This window comes from Toxotes jaculatrix, chromosome 19 (genome assembly GCF_017976425.1).
Source record: "Toxotes jaculatrix isolate fToxJac2 chromosome 19, fToxJac2.pri, whole genome shotgun sequence".
Classification (NCBI taxonomy): Eukaryota; Metazoa; Chordata; class Actinopteri; family Toxotidae; genus Toxotes; species Toxotes jaculatrix.
This window is the reverse complement of record NC_054412.1, coordinates 5,486,299-5,507,441: the sequence shown is the minus strand read 5'-3', so window position 1 is coordinate 5,507,441 and position 21,143 is coordinate 5,486,299. Positions and strand designations below refer to the sequence as shown.

Below are 21,143 nucleotides of genomic sequence, written 5' to 3'. Positions count from 1 at the left end.
AAATTTAAATATCTAAAGGTTAAAGGTCAATACTGCAGATCAAAGAAGCTCAATTTCAAAGTTTTGAGTTTATGTGTTTGAGTATATAAAGCATCTCGGTATAGTTTTATAGGACAAGTAAACAGACACTAAAGCAGAATCAAAAAGAGTGATGCAGCCTTAATTAGCAGATCAACACGAGTGGTAGAGAGAATATCGAAACTTAGAGCCTGAAGGAAAAACACAAAATTTGAGATGCAATCATAAAATCTGATTCCTGGCTTCTGGCTTTTCTGAGTCTGTTGTACAACATCCAGTGTACAACTTAAATGTACAACCTAAAACTTAATTTTAATAATTTACCAATAAATTTTAAAAACATTAATCACTTTACAGACAGTTCAAAACTGCCAGCTGTGATCTCTCCCATGATGTATTCAGCTTAACACACATGGCCTGCAGATGTTGATATGATTAACGTTTTGTCTGAACACAACCTTTGATTTCTTTGACTTTGTTGTGGCTTCATAATGGAGTCAACATTCGTAAAGCAAATTTTTAAAATCCTGTCATCTTCAAAGCTAGTAAACTCTTTAAGCGTAGACAGAAAAGACTCCAGCAAAACAAACAAACAAACTTTTTACATGTCATTTAGTGCAGTTTAAATGTTAATATTTTCTTTTTCTTAAAAATTGTGAAATGAGACAAGGCAGTAACATTTGCCTAATGCATGTTGAGATTGTGTTTGAGATGTTTTTCGAGGCGCATTTCTGTAAAATATTTTTTTTTTCCCCAGATAAACATAAGAAACACTCTCAGCCTCAACGGAAGACCCACTGTATCAGACCCAAACATCAAATAACTTTATGGATCATGTTTCAAAAGCTGATTTTTTACACTTTTGTTGGCAAGACTGCTGTGGGCCTCTGTGGTCAGAATGTCTGAGCGGAGGCTTCTTGTTAGGCTGAGGTTTCTTTAAAGTCATGTATAGATTGATACCGTCTGGTTTTAGTGGCTGCTAGAAATTGCCAGTTACCTCACCCACGACATCCTAGTTCAACACATGGTCACAATATGGTTTTCATACTGTGTGTGTGTGTGTGTGTGACTGAGGAACATAGAAAGACATTGTTGGAAAATGCCTTTGAATGCTTGTTGTTGCAACTGTTGTTTCTTTGTGTGTGTCCAGCTGTGATGATTTTGTGTCATGACCTTCAACATTAAAGCAACCTCTAACCTCTCACATTCATGAACTTTGACCTGACAGGGTCCATGTCTTCTACCTAATGCTATCAAGACCTCTGCCTCCTGTGTGGTCCAGGTTATGGTGGCTAAGATTGTTTTAGAGCTGTACACATACAGGGTTTTTACCAGTTGTACCTGAGCTACAGAGTTGGGACGATTCGCAGCAAAGTCTTTGTTCTACAGAGGAGTATAGACAGACAAACATGTTTTAGCAAGTTGCGCAAAAACAACTTTCTGTGCAGACTGCGCTGGGAGAGCCAATCCCAGGGCTAAATTAAAATTTCTGAGGCACAATTCTAAATTTAATGTAGTCCTCACTTAGCCAACTACAATCCTCTTGACAACAAAAGAAAGACCACTGAAATGTTAACAAAAAGTAGTTCTGCTGCAAATTACTTATAACTCAAACTCTAGAGGTTGTTACTGGACACCCTAAACGTAGTTGCCAGTATCTGGCAACGCAACTTTTAATTAAAATCAAATACATACAGCCGGCTCGACTGACAGGTGGATAAATGAGTGAGTGAAAGTCTAGGACTCCATAACACAACAATTGTCGTTTCTGGCTTTTCTGACAGATCTGTATGCAGTGCACAGTCTTTGCAGCACAGCTCCTAGATAGAAGGGCGCGCACACATGCACACACAGAAAGGGGCAGCAAACAGAAAGGCCATTATTTTGGGGCTGAATGTTTGTATGATTGAGCTGATAAAGCATCAGAGGAATAAGAGTCTATTAGACTAGCCTGGTTAGCTATGGATTTAACATTTATACACACCTCTGTGTGTGTGTGTGTGTGTGTGTGACAAAGAGAGAGCGAAAAACACAGGGAGAGGCAGAACTATAGTGAAGAAGGGAAAAAGAGGTATGTGTTGTGTATACATTTTTTCTTTTCCATTATTCCAGTTGCTTTTCTCATCAATATTGTGTGTGTGTGTGTGTGTGTGTGTGTGTGCACTTGTAGAGAGAGGGGGACACATTCTGTATGTAATTTCACATTTCCATTATATTTTTTTGTATTTCCATTATTCTGGTCCAGGGCAAACCCACAGAGAGTCTAATGCAGAGCAAATGTTCACATCTGACAGGAGATGAAATATATGAAAAATGGTGTGCGTATGTGTGTGCGTGCATGCGCGTGTGTATGTGTGGGGACGTGGGCCACAGAACCTTTGCAGCCCTGCAATAATAGACTATTCCACCTGGGAGTTGTGGGTGCTGGCCTGTGATTGGACGGGGCTGGCGTGGAGTGAATTATTCCACAATGTTGTTTCCTGTTCAGGGCACAAAAAGGTTGGCAGACGTAGCTGGGCTGTCTTGTGTTATGTTTTTTAAATAACATAATGGTTGGCCTCATAACTATTATTTTACAGTGAGTGTGTTTTAAAGGGACTGATGTTGGGCACAGCACTGGTGAATTTCACCTTTGACCCTCCTCCCTTGTGGGGAATTCTCCTGCTGGGATCAATGAAGCATCACACTATTAGTGAATCCTGAAATCGGGAGCAAATGCTCGATTCCACAATAAAACAATAGGCAGCTTATTTGGGGAAAAAAAAGTTTTAGGACTCCTGAGAAAACACTTGTCCATCAAACATTGTATGCCAGTTTTTAATATCTGTGAGACTCATACTTGATGTTTCTCCTGCTGACCTTGTTTGGCCCCACAGAGGAAAGCAGACCTAAGCATTCAGCTGAGCCCGAGGCTTGTTCTGACAGTGGGTGGGAGGTGGGTGGTCTGTCAGCACATTTATTCCTAGAGGAGCCCACTGCTCTGTTCCAGCAACTCAACCGGCCCATTGTCCTCTGCTTGCTTGGGCCCCGTTAACAAAGACTTCTGTTAGTTTGACTTGTAAGGGTCTTGCTCTGCTCACATTTTTTTTTCTGTTGTTGTTTTTTTTTTTTTTTTTTTTTTTTTATTACAAGCCAAATCTGATTTTGCTTCTTCGAGCCAGTGTAATATCCCTGTCCAGATTTGGGTCAGGATTTTACTACTAACTCATGGAAACTGTTACTTAAAACTGTTGTGAGTTATCTGATTTAGCTGCTTTTGATCAGATGTCATGTCTCGCCTAAAACACATTAACACTGTTCTTAGCTTTTGGCACTGCACGTCCATTCCTGAGTCCACATTGTTGTGTACTTCTGGACGACTGGCCAGATGTTGATGTAAAGTTATGTTAGTGGTTATTTTAGTGGCTACAGTGTGTGATATAATATCACACTGTATTTCTACTAACCATATTTCTACTATGTAAATATTAACTGTTATTAACTTAGGCAGGTTTTTAAGTGAACTCTTAACTGACCATTTTGTACTGATGCAGAACGCTCATATCAAGAGAAATTCAAAAACAAATCTACCCAGCCTTGGCAGCTCAGACTGCGATGCAAACACAAAACAGGATGTTTCGGAGTAAGAAGCCAGGCCTCCAGTGATGTAATCTGCCATTATGCTCTCTTCACCTACATGTACAGAGATGACCTGCTGCAAAAACCCTGCAGTGAGTTTACCTACTGAGCTAGATGAGTTGTCTTTATAAACCAAACTCTGTGTGTCAGGTTTTCATGGCTAAAAAGTTAGTGAGTTTGAATGGATTGTGCCTTTGATAATGTTTAAGACAAGCTCCAGACGGTTTCGTATTTACTTTTGTGTGAATTTTATGAGCCCTAGTATGAAATGAGACCAGATGACTCACTGTTGCCACAGAAATGCCATATAACCACAACATCCCTGGAGTGATTCCAACAAGAGATCCTTGTGGCATGTTAACCCCCCCCACCGCAACTCTCCCATGTTTCCTGTGTGTATCACAACTCTGCCTCAGGTTTATATCCAAATTGTCACACTGTCTTACATCCTCTAACCTCTCCCACTCTTCAGTGTAATGATATTTTATTGCAGATTTGTTAAACATGCCCTTTCCCCCCACAAATTATGTGTGTAGGTTTTTAGATGACCTGTGATGTTCTCTCAGCCTGATGTCCTAATCCTGTGTTAAACGCAGGGCTTATTTTCTCAATCAGTCTGAAATTACATCCAAGAAACTTCTGAAGTTATAGTGGAACCATAGTGAAGCTAATTTCCAGGTGGCCTACATAAAATTATTGGCAGGCTGCTGCATAACCAACAGCTGAATAAAAAAAAAAAAAAAAAAAAACTCTAGGCAAATGCATCATGGGAAATGTAGAAGGGTACCAAATGAAACGCAAGGGAGTAAGGTTGATTAGGGGGAAGGGAATAAAAAAAGATTACAACACTTAATCTCAATTTAACTCCTGGAGATCCTTGACCAGCACAGATTAATAACATCAAAAAAAAAAAAAGTGTAAGCATATCTTAGGCTGCGATGGGGTCCTTTAATCACTCTCTGAGGTTCATGCCCATTTTCAGATTAGCTTGTTGTTGCTGTTAAATATGCCAATGAATTGCAGTTTTTTAAAAAATCATTTATGCGATTTATGCATTTTACATAAGCAAAATTCTCATTCTGGTGACATACACGTAACAGGTACAGCCTAATGAATGTGAATTCATTTGCTGTTCCACTGTTGCTAGATAACTGCTTCTCGGGTGTTAGCCAAAGCTGACGTTGTGTGTAGTGTTTCATTGGTGTTTTTTTTTCTAAATATGGTGTGTCTAATGCACATGAAATTCCATCTGTTTGATGACAGACATGCTTATGCTTATGATGTATTATAGACTCAACAGCTGTTCATCAGCTGAAAGCACTTGGACAACTTTGCAGCACTGTGTTCTGTTCTTCTCTATTGTATTCTGTTTTGTCACATTTCCTTTTGGTGCTCTATTCTGAGGCTATTGATTTCATTTAGCTTTCCCTACTCAAAGAGAGAAATCTGCTAAGCCTGCCTGCGTGGTGCTAATGTTATTATAACATAGGATGTTTACCCTCAGTAAAAGATGTGCTGCGTGGTTGGGAAGCAGTGGTGCTCATGTGTAGAGAGTCAAATACGTGGCACTCCTGGAATTTCTTCTTCTGGTTGCATGTTTCCAGAAGCAAAGACTCATGAATTTGATGTTATTGTTTTGGAAAGGAAGAGATAAGCTCGGGGGTATAAGAAATCTGATGGTTCGGGCCATTTGGAGCCGGTTCTCAAGTGAAACCGTTTCTTGATTTCCCATCCTTATTTGGTCTATGGCTGACATTTACTGCTGTGATGGGAAAATGTTTCATTATGCAATAACCAAAGATGATGAATGAATGATATTTTCAACATTTTCAGACCATGTACGTGTCTTTTAATGTGAAAACCAGGTTTGCTATGGTTTCTCTGATTTACGTACTAATTCAGAGCAGAACACTGACCAGGAGAATTTGTTCTCATGGCACTTTTCCCTCGTCCTTCTCTGCTGATGTGCTCGTATGTATTTGCTGAGGCAGCAGGTCTGTGTACTAGTGGCCAGTTCATAGCACTAGCTGGTGATGCATGGAGGAATCAGAGCTCCAATAATGAGCGGAATCAGCCTTTAACATGGTAATGTGTCATTTAGGGCCTATCCATTTAGCTAATGACTTGCTTCCTTTTGAAACCTATTAGCAGTAATGGTAAATAGCAGCTCCCCTTTCAACTCACATCTGATCTATTCTGTTTCCCTCCTCCACTGTTAGTCTTCCTCTACACTCCCACCCCTTCTCTTCTCACTCTCCCCTACCCTCCTCTTTTTCATCGCTTTCTCTCCTCTCTTATCCCATCATCTCTCCATCCAACTTTCTGTTTCGTCTCTCCTCTTTTCCATTTTGGACTATGAATAGCAACTATTTTCACTATCGGTTAATCAGCTGATAATATCCTATGTCAATCCATTAATTGTTTTGTCTGTGTAATAGGGAAAATTATAATTTCTCACAGGCTAAGGTGATGTCTTCAGATGTCTTGTTTTGTCCAATCAGCGGTAAAAAAAAAAAAAAAAAAAAAATCCAGATCACTAATGTGCATGAAATAAGGAAACCACCAAATGTTCTGATATTTTGCTTAAATTATAACTAAAATAAATTAATAATTCATTTTTCTTCTTCTCTCTTTTACTTTTTAGTTTTTCCTCTGGTGTTTTTCCTTTCTTTTTTTTATCATCATTTATCTCCTTTGTTTATTGACATGTTCCTCTCCTCCACTTTTTGTCTTTCTTCTATCACTTCCCTCTCCAAATCTTTTCCTCCTCTCCTCTCTTCTCTTCTCTTCTCCTCTCTTGCCCTTAGGGGCTCATTCATAACATGTACCCATTACCTACCAAGCTATTAGGTTTGCTAACAGTGAGATCCATTGGGTGAAAATCAATGTCTATCCAGGGAGCAGTTTGTCTGCAGTGCCACTGTAATGAATGCTATATACTCCTTCCCACACAGCTCTCTCGCTCTCTTTCACACACACACACGCACATAGTTGCATAGTTTTGCCAACCATACATCTAAACTTCAGAGAAAACAAACACACTGCAACCTGAATGAGCACTGGAGTCACACTTTTCCCCTTTCTGTATTTCTGCTAATCACTCTCTTATCAACTCAAAATAGTTTGGTCTGTGTGCTGATCGCTGTCAGAAAAATCTGAATTTTAAACCCCCTGTATCATAAAGCTTATAAGGCTGAATACCTTAACAAAGAACTGTAGACGCACACAGAGTGTCTATTAAGCTCTCGCACACACTGTAATGGATTCTGTATTGTCAAACACACATTTCATCTGCGCTCAGTCTAACCTGAACATTTCCCATGCCGGAGCAGTTAGCGGTGGCCAGGGGGCCAGCTAATGTGCGGGTCAGAAACGATGAGTCAGCAACCTGTAGTTCAGCTCTATCAAAATCCATAGCCATCGTTTAAGTCTGCATGTTAGAACCTTTTAACGCCAGTGAGTCAATTTCTATTTCCCTCATTTGATTATGAGCCTTATGCTCTTAAGTGCGCTCTTGTGTGGTTGTTGGTTATGAGATACGTAAACATACTAAAAATGTTACATATTGGGAAAAAGTGGACTGAAATTCAGTCCATTCAGCTTTAAGAAAAGATATAAAAGATGTTTTGGACATACAGTGTGTATGAAATGTAGATTGATTCAGAAGAAGTTCTTCCTATAGCCTCCTCGCTGAGCTCTTTCTCTGCCCGTGTTGCTTCTCTTTAGAAGATATTGTACAGTGGTTCCGAAACTGGGGTTGATCACTTTGGAAATGATCAACATAAAAGTTAATCCAATAACACCCCCCTCCCCCTTGGAGTCCCCGGCTTTTCTTTCAGTAGATCATGGACGAGCCCTGTATGTGAACCACATCTAAACATCTGTTCTTTATTTTTTTTGGTGTGTAATGATGTGATTCATCTTCAGCTTTCAGAGTTTTGGCTGTGTCTGCTGTCAACAGACTGTAAAACTGCTAGAACTAATCGTAAGATCTGAGCAGTACAGCCAACTATGTCTCTCCTAACAGTGAAACGCATGGCAACAAGTCTAGCCTCCATCAGTCTCTCTGATGGCTAGCTTGCCATGTTCTCTTCACTACTGTGAAGAAGTTGTTCCTCAGAGAAAACAACTGAGACTAATTGTGTCCACGTATGGCGAGTATTACTCATGATCACTGGCTGTTCTTTTTGGACATACTTTGTTGATTGGTCATCATGGATCTGTCCACTCAAGTCTTTAGCCAATTGCGCACTCTTTCCTGTCTCTCCCAGTGTCATTCATAAGTCAGCTGAATGGATAATAGAGGATATGAGATGAGAAAGGCCACGTGAAGAGGGAATAAACCGTGGGGAAAATGAGAAGGGAATGGGAAAAGTAAAAGAATAAGAGAGGTGCACAGACGGAGATGAACAATATTAACGTTATAGCCTGTGTTCGGTTGCGATCTCTGCGGTAACCGTTTCTTCCAGGAAACTCATGCACGTCCATCTGGATTTCCAATTACCCACAATCCCTTGTGACCCCACCAGCCGCGTCTGGAGAATGATGTTATTTCCTGACCTGACAAATACAAAACCCGCTCCAGATAGGCAGACCTGCTCACTCCCAATATACATCTCCATAAAGACATGTACGATATATCATCAGACAGTCAGACTCTCCACCCTGTCTCTCTACTCCATGTCATCCTCTCAAAACGTCTGCATCAGTTCTCAAACGTAGGAGATATATTTTTTACTTTTTCTCTGTATATTAAACTTTGTTAAGATTCAGCATTGTTGAATCCTGAAAGTGTCAGGATAACATTCAAATGAATTAACTTTAGATTTGTTCTTGACCTTCAAGCATCAGTTGACAAAACAGTCTCACATCAGAGTCCATTTAGTAGCTGTTTAGGATCTTTCATTCATATCATGTATTTTAAAAGATGTTTTAAAGTGAGATCAGAAAAGGTGACACACATTGGCATCACGCTTAATTTCAAATTAAATACATTTTGAAAGTAAACCCACGATTATACCATTATTGTTACTCAGTGTGTCCTTGCAGTACATGGAGATTATAGTTTATTATAACAAACGTTTGTCCTGTGTCAGAGGTGAATAAAAGCAGGAGTGAAAACAAAGTTACAGTCCTGTGTTCAGTTACCACAACAAGGCCTCTGATTCCAGTTGGGAACAGTTTGGGCAGAAAATATGCAATAGCCTTTTTTTTTTTCTTTCAGCAGAGTCTGCATTACCTCGCCCATCTGGAAATTTGTCCTTTGACTTTAGTGCCAAATCTTTAAATCATGATCATTAAAGCGAATGGCCACTGTGTGGGGGCGTTCAGTAATTTCTGTTATGTTACCACTTTTGTGTGTCTGTTGGTGTTGGGCGACGTACATTGGGAAAGCCTCAGCTTCTGTGAGGTCAAGCTATTTCATTAAGCAATATAAACATCAAGGTCACATACATGCTCTAAAAGGGAGCACGTTTGACTTTAAGCAAGAGCAGCGAGCCGTGGAACGGTGAGCAATTGCTAATGATTGTCCCAGGGTTCGACTCAATTCCATTCTGTTCTATTCTGTTCTATAGTGTTGTGGGGTTGTGAGGAGAATGTAGTGGTTGTAGCTATGAGGAGGGAAGATTAGATCCTCTACCATGATAAATCTCTCTGGGGCCAGAGGTCAAGCTGCTCTCTCCTGTAAATCTACTCACTGGCATGTTTTCATTACCAACACCAACATATCCCCCATATCCCCTAGACAGTGTGTGTGTGTATGTGTGTATGTGTGCGTATATATGGGGGGTGTTTGTAGTGGCCTTGGCTGCGGCGTGGACTGTAAGTACGAACCAAGGCTAGCACAGATGAGTTCCTGCTTAAATCATACACAGCCACACATACACACGCACACACATTTCTGTCTCTGAGGTGCTTGTGGATGATTTAACAAAGTCCTCATCACTGCCTCATCAGGTGTGGACTGACTGTGTGTGTGTGTGTGTGTGTGTGAGAGAGAGAGAGAGAGAGAGAGAGAGAGAGCAGTTTGTCCATTGCAGGATAGATTTACTGCTGGCTGGTCTGAGCTCAGCTAAATCACTTCGACCACTTATCCAGGAGTTATTGCGCATAAACATTCTCTCTGTCTCAACCTCTTCCCTTTTTATTTTTTTTTTAATTTTGGAAAGTTTTTTATGCTGTGTGGAGAACTTCACATTTTCTAGATCACTGATTGTTTTTCCATGCGAAGCGATGACATACGTTAGGAATACGATTATCTGATATACTTCACACTCTATAACTCGCTCTGTTTTTAATTTGCTAGGCTTTGATATCCAGATCCATTAGTATCATGACACTGTTTGCTTTGGCTTCGTGGTTTAATTTGAATCTAAATTTTTATAAAGTCTATTTACATACTTGCTTGTTGTTATGACTGAGCTCCTGGTGCTTAAACATCGGGCTTTCACTGGTGATGATGATTTTTTATAATAACTTTGGTCCAACTCTTGTGTATAATTTCTCATCTTTTTGTGATTTGCAATCACTATCATTGCCGTTTCACAATTGTTTCCAGTGTTCTCATTTTCAAATGAATCAGTTGGCCACATCATTATTTCAGCCAAGAGTCTCTAACAAACTCACAGAATTAGCGTTAATTATCTGGCAGCAGTTGTCAGGCTGACAAAATAGACAGTGCTGGCTAAAAATTAGAAGCCTGGTTTTGTGTACCTCTCTCTGAAATCATTGACCCTTTGTTTCAGATATTACCTTGAAATTTGGAGAGCAATTCGGCCACTGTTATCTTGGTAAATGGCGAGGGAGCCGTGCTACAATGCAAAGCTTGACAGTAGGATTTAGCAAACAGACAACTGACAAATGAATGGTTTGATTGTTAAATGCTTTTTATTAGAGAATGAAAAGGCAATGTCATGTTCATAAGGGCATCCCATGCTCCTGCAGGTTAAGAATGTTTATGCTAGGTTGCATTCTTGTTTGCAAAATTAATTTGAGTGTCGAGAGAGTCAGTGGGCCTCCTGGGAAACAGCGGAGACACCCCCCTGTATGGCCTCCAGCACTCCAGCAGACATGGTCAGTTCATGTGTGTGTATGTGTCTGTAAGTAGGGGATTAACTGTCTATAACTTTGTGGTTTTCCTGTTTAGTCTGAGTTTATGACCGTCTGGAAGAGGACAGCATTTGCAAAGATCAGCTATACAGACACACACACACACACACCAACACAAACCTAGACAGGCAACCGGACACACACATGCACCCACACAAACCTAAGCCCATGTCTCTCCCCCTTCATCTTTGATAAGTCCATGGCCAGTTGGAAAAGGAAAACATTTGGGTCTCTGATGCCCTAAAATTGGGTGCAATCAAAATTGCAAGCAGAGTCTTGATGTGCAAAAGCACGTGGGTGTCATTTTTAAAGGAAACATGCAGCACAGTAATGTGAAACATGTACAGTAAATGGTAGTATGTAAGTTCTTACACTGACAGTACTAATTATAGTAATTATCATGGCTTAAAATGAAAATTGTCACAATCAAATCTGAGTTGGTGTTGCTTGTAGTTGGAGTTAATATAACAATAATAACATGCTGATAGCTAACAATCATAGATTGTTTTTGCTGTTGTCAGTTTGCCAGATTCTATCTTCATGGTATTATTATTACAGTAATTTAGTATATCAGACAAGCAGCAGAAATTGTATGTGGAAGGGGGCAGTAACCCTAAGGAAAGGGAGATCTTGTCATTCCGGTGTAAAGCATGAAATGAATTTCAGTTGAAAGTGAGACAAAGGAAGTGAGATGGGACAATGTCCTGACCCCTCCGATCTGCCCACCATCTCTTTCCTTCTCTCTGACAAGCACTTTCTGCCTTTATTTTCTTTGTATAATAAGTTATTTGTTACTCTCCTTCAAGGCAGGGTGACCGTCGGCTTGCTTTTTGCTTCATTTCTGAGGGGAACGCACAAACACACTCCCAGGGCAGGAAGTCCTAGTGAGAGCAGGATGTTGACTTAGTATTTTTTTCAGCTTTCTCTGAAACCCCTGTAGGTCGATAGATGAGTGGCCAACAGATGTAAAGCCAGAGATACAGACAGGGAGACAAAAGAATGGATGAATGTACATTTTCTAACTCTTATCGCACAAGGCAAGTAATAACAAGAAAATTAAAAGTACATATTTATTTACAGCAATGGTGGTGGGAGGGGTAATATTGAGGAAAGCAGCAGAGGAAGACAGACACAGAGAGACAAAGGCAAACAGTATATTTATACACTGTATAATGAAAAGTCCTCATCTTTACCTTTAGTTTGTACAGTAATCTGGCTAATGACACTCTTCTCAAATGTACTTTGAAGTGAAATTCCAAAATCTAACAATCACACAGCGCTTATCATGACAGGACTCAATATCACTACTGAGACTACAACTGTGAAAATGTTGTACAGCGGCCATGAATGCGGAGTCACTACCAGTATCAGTCTGTCCATTTCTTTTTCTCGGCTCGATACTGTCTCTGAAAGTGTTAACGCTTGCAGATAAAGACCTTCAGCAGTTTTTCAGACCATTTCTGAAACCCAGTCAAGGGTATCAACTCGCAGAACTTCTTTTCTGTGACAAAAAAAAACTTTGAGATGTTGTATGAGTTAATTAACAGCAAACCATCTAATAATGCATGCATTATATTAGCTGTAAATCTTTAGAGTAATTGATGCATTGACTGGTTGCTCTGGTCTGAACTTGTGTTTTTCTTGAGTCATGCTAGTGGTGATGTTGGTTGGTAGGTCAGTTGGTCCACCGCTACACACATTCATGTCCCCTACGGAATGAATTTCACTAGCTTTGGTGATCTCTTTCCATCTAGTGCCAGGCAAGGTTGGCATGTGGCTAGATGATGGCCAGATGCCAGCATTGCTCAGTTTTTATGAATAAAGCAAAATAGCACATACAACTTATGGCCAAAGTTCAGCTATACCCACTGTGGATGAATGTCCAAAAAAGACACGGTTCTAGCACCAGTTCCAAAGTTTGTAACTCACGTGGTATTTTGACAAGCTGTATTAATGTGGAAGTTTGTGTGAGTACAGTGACAGAGAGGGAGACAGAAACAGAGTCAGTCAATGTCCAGCAAATGTAATTTGCCATCTATTAGAAAAGTCATTCATTTATCCAACGTGTCAGGACAAACTGTGTTACCATAGAAACTACACGCAGCCACTACAGGGAACGCTGACACTTGTGTGTGTGTGTGTGCATGCATGCTAATATTGAACACCTGCAGCCAGGACAGGTCGACAGCCCAGTGTGATGCTTCGGTGTGTGGCGTGATTAAGATGAAGACTGAGCACATGCTATATTTACACTTCAGTTCATGATGTTTACAAAGTGATGCTGCTCGTCCCTGGATTAATTTCCCTTTCAGTTCATTCAGTTCAAGAAATGATTCTTTTTCTAAACTTCAGTCGGTGAAAAACTTTTGTCATGACAGTTTTCATTTCACAGTAAGGAGTTAGTTAGTAAGGAATTACCGTTTCTATTTGTTAGCTAATTGTATTAACGTTGCATAAATGAGAGAACTGGCATCAATTTATTGTTAAATTAAGTCATTTAGAGAAAGAGCTGACCCATAATGTTCCAGATGATGTGCCTGTATATAGAGCCAGGTACAGCATGTAGCGTATAGACTTTCAGTTCAATGATAAATGTCATACCTGTATTCTGAGAACAGCTTTGGGTGATCAAATGTTATTATTCCAAGATGTTACAGGGTCCTGATAAAACAAACCTTTTTACCTCACAATACTGATTTAATCATCTCTGGCTTGCATTAAGAAAACAGATTTTTTTTCATCACCATGATCATGATTCAAATCATGATTTAATTAAGTAACCAGCTAAATTATTTTGGTAAGATCTTGTTGTGATGATGTCCTACTTAACTGATCGAGCTCTTTATTGGAAAGATGGTTCGCTGTGCTAAAGCCCCGTGTGTGCTGTTCTATCTTTGTGTTATCTCAGTATCTTGAGATAATTGTCTTGTTATCTCAAGCCAGCAAATTATTTTTGAGTTGTTGTTTCACCATCATTGAGTTATGTCTCAGGCTGCCATCGTGGCCACCATCAGTTACCAAATTAAGTCACGGTCCTGGGAAAACATTCTTTTTTCTTTATCTGATCGTTACAAGAAAACAAAGTTTCGTGTATCAAGATAACAAGATAATTATATTCTGATCTCAAGTATGCAGGATAGAAATAAAAAATGATAAATTAATAAAATTGCAACCTCCATCAGCCTCCGTAACTACGCTTGTCCTCTTACTCAAATGATCACAAAACACAACTATGTTTGTGTGTGTGTTACTTTGATGGGAAACAAGCATTGAGAGCCTGATACAGTGCAGCCGCAGTGGACACCAAAGATTGTTATATCTGAAGAAGAAACTGCAGTATGTTGGATCATTGATGATATTTTACCATGGCCACGATAAGACTCAGACATTGCAGCCAGAGTCAGGTTTCAAGTAGCAGTGATCTCAAGAAAACAATTATGGTTCATTTTAGTGTCATAGGAAGTTTGATATCTCCACATAACACGATAATTAAGTCATGATGTGTAGTGTGTGGGAGCAGACATAACCCCATGCGTCGAGCTCTTCTGTCCTTGTTAAATTGCTCAAATTCCATTTCCTGGATTGCCTTGGTGGAGAAAGTCAGACATAGAAGAGAAATCATATTTCAGGTGTTTAGAGCACATCTGAGATAACAAAGCAGATTAGTTTTCTTGGAGAGACCCTCACAAATCCGAGGACGAGTACAGGCCCGATTAGTGTGTGTGTTTCTTTGTCTCCCTGTCTGATTCTGGCAGATGTGGTGTAATGGGCTGTAAATGTATTTAAGTGTGGGGTGTGTATGTGTGTTATATATATTCCTTTGTGCATGTGTGTGTGTGTGTGTCTGGATGGTAAATTAATTGTTCATAGCATATTTGTGAATGTATATGTTTGCATGTATGTGTGTGTGTCTTACTGTTTCTATCTTGCACACAGGCACTTCTGTATGTACTATAGGTATCTGTAGGTATGGGTTCCATACACCAACCGTGTGTGTGTGTGTGTGTGTGTGTGTACGCAGAATATGCAGGATTATCCCAGTCTCATCCCTCATTCCTCTCATGGCCCTGACCCTTTTAAACAACACTCTATCTTTCCCTGGGAATCCCTCCATCCATCTCTCGCTCTCAATCAATCTTTCTATCTTTTTCTCCTTCCACATCTCTCTCTCACCCCCCAACTATTCAGGATGGAGGGAGAGATAGAGAGAGATACAGAGAGAGATGATCCTGTCTTTTTCAACCTTCCTCTTATTCCATCAAGCATACATCTAGCCTCAAAACTCAACAATAACACATCCATCACGCACACACATAAGTACATACACACACACAGTGGGGTAGACAGTGCAGAGTCATCTTCTACCATGACAGAAAAAGCAAATAAAGTTTTATTCATAATATAATAAGAAACCTTTTATACAATAAAACAGATTTGCTGTCATCCTGAGCTTGTGGAAATTCAGTCAACGTGGACATTTTCTCCTTAAATGTAGATTTCTAACTTCCATATTGATGTCTTATCATCGTTATTACCACACTGATGAGTAGCTTGCTACAGTATCCTCGATTTGTAAATGCTAGATGTATGTTGGTGCATGTGTTACATGTACATGGTAGTGCAGGTTATCAGTCATTCACTTCTGGAATATAATACCCTGAAAGTCATGTTTTAAATGGATATGGGTTGGAACACTGTATGTGGTTCAATGTTGATTTAATTCCTTCTCTCTACAGTTAAAATTTTTTTTTTAAAAGATATTTACAAGATGACAAGTGTAAACTGACACTTAACATGGTTAGTGTAAGGAGTTATGGGTTTGATGTTGATGAGTATTTGGTTAGGAAGTGACACGTCACATGAACATGCATATCACAAATTTGTCCTTGGGGGCTTTGCAATCTGAAAGCTCCAGAACCAGACCAACCAAATCAGTGAGCCTTTCAACAAGGTCAAGGTTGAAACTTCAATTTGGTTTGCTTGATGTTTACAAAATCCTATTTTTTTTTGACTTGGCTACATCAGCCTTTAATAGCAGAAAAACATAAAACACATGTAAAGTTGTGTTTATTTAAAGAAGTGTGTGTGTGTGTGTGTGTGTGTGTGTGTGTGTGTGTGTGTGTGTGTGTATATATATAAATAAAACAACTCCTTTGGCAATGACACTGCCCAGCTTTCACTGGGTGTACTTATACATTTTGACAGTATTATAATTTCGAGCCTGTATTGCAGTAAATCCTCTGAGACATCTGGTTAACAGAGCGTGGACAGGGGATAGAGAGGCCAACGGACAGACAGACACACAGATAGACAGGTTACCATGGTTATCAGAGCAGAGAGAAAAGAATGGAAGATGATGAACCTGAATAGATGTGTGTGTGTGTGTGTGTGTGTGTGTGTGTGTGTGTGTGTGTGTGTGTGTGTGTGTGTGTGTGTGTGTGTGTGTGGCAGCTGTAGAGCTGTAGGCTGACAGTCTTTGTGTCCTTGTCGTTCAATGAATCTGAAATCTGAACCCTGTCTTTAGTTGGTCCTCTCCATTTCGCTGTTGTTAACTCACCTTATTGTTCAACATAAAAGAGAGAAAAAAATGTTATCAGTGGCCAATGTCAGTCCTACACACGATCAGATTCTCCCAAGAAGTAAGTTTTTTTTTAGTTTAGCAGACGTTGCCTTCAGAGGCAACACATACCCCATGAAAAGCTAAAAAGAGAATTTAGATGAAATGGTCTCAGGCATTCACTATTACTGTTTATTTTGTGAAAGCAGGAGTTAAACTTTTTCCAAAGCCGCTCCTCTCTGTGCCATTCTGAAGTGTGAAAATTGTGTTTTGTTTGATTGAGGTTATAAGTTGGCAGCTGTATTTGGTCAAAGTGAAATGCTTACTGTGAAGCACAGACTTTGAGCTGTACAATGTCTGCATTGAGTCTTTTATCGCTGCCCACATCTCAGATTTTCAGTAATTCAGATAGATAGGACATTAAATATTCATTAATATCTGTGGCAAACATTAGGTTAACTGTTCCAGCGACTGCTATGTGCCGAAATCTTCCCCCACCAAGTAGTGCAACCTGGAATGTGTTAGGAAGACTGCATAAATTTGGTATCTTTGTATTTTCATATGCAGTATTAAATGGGTCAATCAGCTGCTCCAGCTGAGATTAAGAGAATGGGACAGTCTCAGGAAAAGGAAATGAAATATGTGTGAAATTTATAATGGAATAGGAATAGTGTGATGTGAGTATGCAGGACTTAAAGACTGCACCAAGCTTTCCCAGCTAGATTGGAAGAGAAGGCAGTGAAGTAAACCAAAATGTGGGGTTAAACTTGGAACAAATGAAGTTCCCATTTGAATCCCTTGTGATTCTGCAGCTCAGACATGTGGAACTGATAGGAAGATTAAGGTATTAGCTGTCTCAAATCAAGGTAAAATGACACTATCAAAGATTGCACAGTCTCCCACACACATTTGTGTCGGGTTGGAGACTCTTCCAGGTTGTGGATCAAAACCCAGGAATAAGCAGGAGGTTGGCTCGATTTCCTGGCAGAAGCGGGAGGCAGTAGTTATAAACGGTGTGGAGAAGGACCATGAAAAATATGTTCATCAAAGCAACTGTTTTGATCTTGTATTAAAGCCTTAACTAAGATAATTTTTATGCTGAAGTGTTTTTACAGCATTTCCTGTGTTGGCAACGTAACATCAAGATGTTGAACACTTGTTTCCTCTTTTAATAGGTTCATGGGCGGAGAGATCCAGCAGGCATTCTTTTAGAGTTTTATCTTTTTGCCTGTTGCCACTGTTCAGATTTGGGAATTAATGAACTTTCTCTCCACTGACTGGATTCTTCGAGAGGGTGACCAAATATAAGACTCGAAATCTCGAGGCATCCAAAAAACTGTAGCACAATGAAAAGATGGAACTGAAAAGACATCGATACAGCATGAATAAAAGCAGCTTTTACTACCATTGTTATGTTCGAGCTGAGGGACTGAATGAAGAGTTAGACTTCTTCATATTGAGATGGGGGGGAAAAGCATTGTGATTACTGTGGGGCTTGTATGACTCGAGTTGTTTGATAACCTATGGGAAGTGATGTTTTTGATGTATGAAATGATAAATCTCTTGGCTACAACCCTTCACTGAATATATAATAATAATAATAATAATAATAATAATGATTTTACATGGTTCAGTGTTACTATGTTCTGTGGTGGATTAGTAAAGGTTGATGTAGTATAAGTATCACTGCTGCAACTTACGTAATTACACAATGAACTTGGTCAGAGTGCTCATCTGGGAGTGAGTGTTTTCTCTTACAGAAACTTTGTGTTGTGGAAATGTGGGCTCCTTCAGTGGTGTGGAGTCTCACATATCATTTCTGAGAGGTTTGGAAACGTGTGTGCGTGTTTGACCGAGTGTGTTTATGTTATGTTGTGAGCATGTGTGTGAGAATGTGTATACGTGTTTACGTGAGAGAGACTTTGGGTGTCTCAGATGTTCTTCACAGTTCATCAGTGTTGACATCTGGCCAAACAGCTGGACTCGTCTGGACACACACACACACACGCACTCTCACACAAACATAGACTGTCCACACTCTCACAAGTGCCTCTCTTCTGTGTTTTTTCTTACACTGTTTCCCTCCTTCCATCTCATCTTCCCCGCTGTCTCTCTCCTTTGTATACAGTTATTGTACATTTATTTGTATCTGTGTTTATGTTTGTGTGTAAGTGCACATGTTTAACTGTTGACCTTAAACCAGGGCTGGGGTATCTGACGTAACCTACCACATTCATGTGTTTGTCTGTGTGTGTTTTCCAGACAGGAAATGTGAACCATGTGTATGTTGAGCACCAAAGTACTTTAGGTTCTACAAGCTTGTCATTCGTTCTGAGACCAGTGTGCTTTTACTATGGGAACAACGCAGATGACTTAAGCCTACAAGCTGGAGAAAAACACTGTGTGCTCTCCCATGGTGCATTTGTGTGGTGATGAAATATGGACGTAAATAATGATCAGCTTGTTTAGAGCTCTCTGGCTCCCAAGGTGATCAGTGATCCTTTATTTTTTCTTTGCGTAACACAGTCTACTTGACTTTCTGGCTGTTAGCTGTCACACATTTTACAGCACGTGCTCATACTGTAGAAGTGCTTTTGATTGAACAACATGAGCGGTATTTACCGGTTGTCTTAGTTACCCTTTTCCTACCTTCGTTAGCCCAGCAATGGCTGGAGTGCACATCTCTTCTGCTTGTAGGGCTTGTGGCTCCAAGAGTTTAATTTAATGTATTCTTCTCATGGAGATTTTGAGAAATCCGCCCGTAAAGGGTTCACTAGGGAGGAAACCAGAGTCATGTGCATTATTTTCATTGTATTGATGGCTTCCCAAAATATGGCCTCCTGTGTATTTGGGAATGTTTTCCATAATGTATGTTCTCTCCAAGTTTACGTTCTGTGACTCCAGTACTGAAAAATATTCATGGACAGGAAATGGAAAAAAAAAAACTGCTTGCGCAACATAATGTAAATGAACAGTCCTTTGATATAGTAGCATTATTTTGGCCAAAGTCTGCACAGTTGAACGCTGGCCAAAACTGTGCTTCTTTTATCTGGAGATAAAGTGAACACAGCTCTTGCTATCTGTTAGGGGTAAATGATGTTAACTGCATTAGACTGTACCGAAAATAAACCCAGATTAACTAACTGGGATGGTATAAAACACCTGCCCTCCCCCTCATGTTCCAGGCTAATTACTCACAACCTCAGTACAACAGACATACAAGCATGAGCTGGCTTACTTGGAACAAGGCTACACAGAGAAACTGACATAATTTTAATGATTTGAAATACAAAACCTGTATGCAAAGCAGGATGTACTGGATGTTCCTAATAACTGCCACTGTAGCATATTGGCAATTTAACACTTTTTTTGTGCTTTGAAGAAGAAAGCCAGCCTGACCTCATTTGAACTGCTCTGAACAGACTTGAAACTGTGATTAGTGATGATCCGATCTGATGTGAGTGGTGAACACAATTAAGGTGAACTTGGTGCAGTTTCTGTGTGTGTTCACGTTATTTTTTTTTATGGTCATCTTTGTGATATTTAATGGATTTAAAAGAATTGTCTGACATCGCTGGAAATGTTGTTTGCTGTCAAATGAGAAGGCTGATATCACAGTCCCGTGTAAGTCAAGCATGAACAACATGAACAATATCAGACCTTTTAGCATTCTTCTTGTTTTCCCCAGAGAGAGAAAAGCTGCTGTACCTCTATGTCAAACAGACATCCTTACTAATGTATATACTTATTTGTGTTTCATCATTTATTTCTGTTAATCTGTGCATTTTCTCTTCCCAGGACTGTTTCCAGCTGTGTTGAACCTGGCGTCCATGGCAGATATAACAGCTAATGCTACCTGTGGTTCAACGGGTCCAGAGATGTTTTGTAAGCTGGTGGAACATGTACCCGGCCAGCCTGTTAGAAACCCTCAGTGTCGAATCTGCAACCAAAGAAGCACAAAACCATTTGGTAAGAAAGACTCATACACACACACACAAGACTTATAGGCCTGGTTATGACAGTAATTAATCATGCTAGATTAGTTATTTAGAGCCCGATTGGCCAGATGTTAACCAATCATTATGTCTGAAGTGATAATTACCGAATGAACTGAGGAATCAATCGCAACATGACAGAACGACTATGCAAAATTAACCAGCGGCCATAATTCAAGCAGCCAACTTGACAGTCAGTTATTTAGTCAGTGATTTAGATAACAGCTCTGCCATTCACGCCACCAATCAGTCAGATAGTTAGTGAAGCAGCCAGTCATTAACTAGTAGCCAGTGATTAGTTAGTCATCAGCTGGACAGTTATTCAGCTGGTGAAGCCCCTGTAGCTGAATCACTGACCTGGTCCCTGTTAAAGGGATAATTTGAGATTTTGGAAACAATCAGTTTCTTCCTCAGAGTTAGATGAAATATCTGTTTGTCCTGTATAAAGCTGAACACAGGCGATGGTTGGCTTAGCTTAGCATAAATGCTGTCTGGAAGCAGATAACCTGGCTCTGTCCAAAGGAACTTGTATAGTAGACCTGTGATTGATCAACTGTGCACGCAGAGGATACAGGACGACCAACACCACAAGCTGTGCGCACAGCTGTTGTGTTCACTGTTGCTAACACATAAACCAACATGAGGCAGTTCAGCGATCATCTAGTGTAGGTTTTGGAGGCTTTTGATAACTGAGCATTGGGTGGGGGTGGGGGTGGGTGGGGGTGGGTGTGTGTGTGGGGGTTGGGGGGCAGAAAGGATTTTTACCAAAACATGTCTCTAGCTTCTTCATCTTACTATTGATAGTTGCAGTTGTTTTTAACAGAAATGTCATACATAAGTAGCCT

At 40.0% G+C, this 21,143-nt stretch overlaps 1 protein-coding gene across 8 annotated transcripts in view; it reads left to right on the top strand.

Annotated features, from left to right (window-relative positions):
- The window catches only part of lama2 (laminin, alpha 2), a 150,280-nt gene that overhangs the window by 9,589 nt on the left and 119,548 nt on the right, over positions 1-21,143 (top strand). For all 8 annotated transcript variants that reach the window (XM_041064268.1, XM_041064266.1, XM_041064267.1 and 5 more), the window contains exon 2: positions 20,102-20,272. In XM_041064268.1, the coding sequence (XP_040920202.1) occupies positions 20,102-20,272 (171 nt within the window). The remainder of the gene's footprint in view (positions 1-20,101; positions 20,273-21,143) is intronic.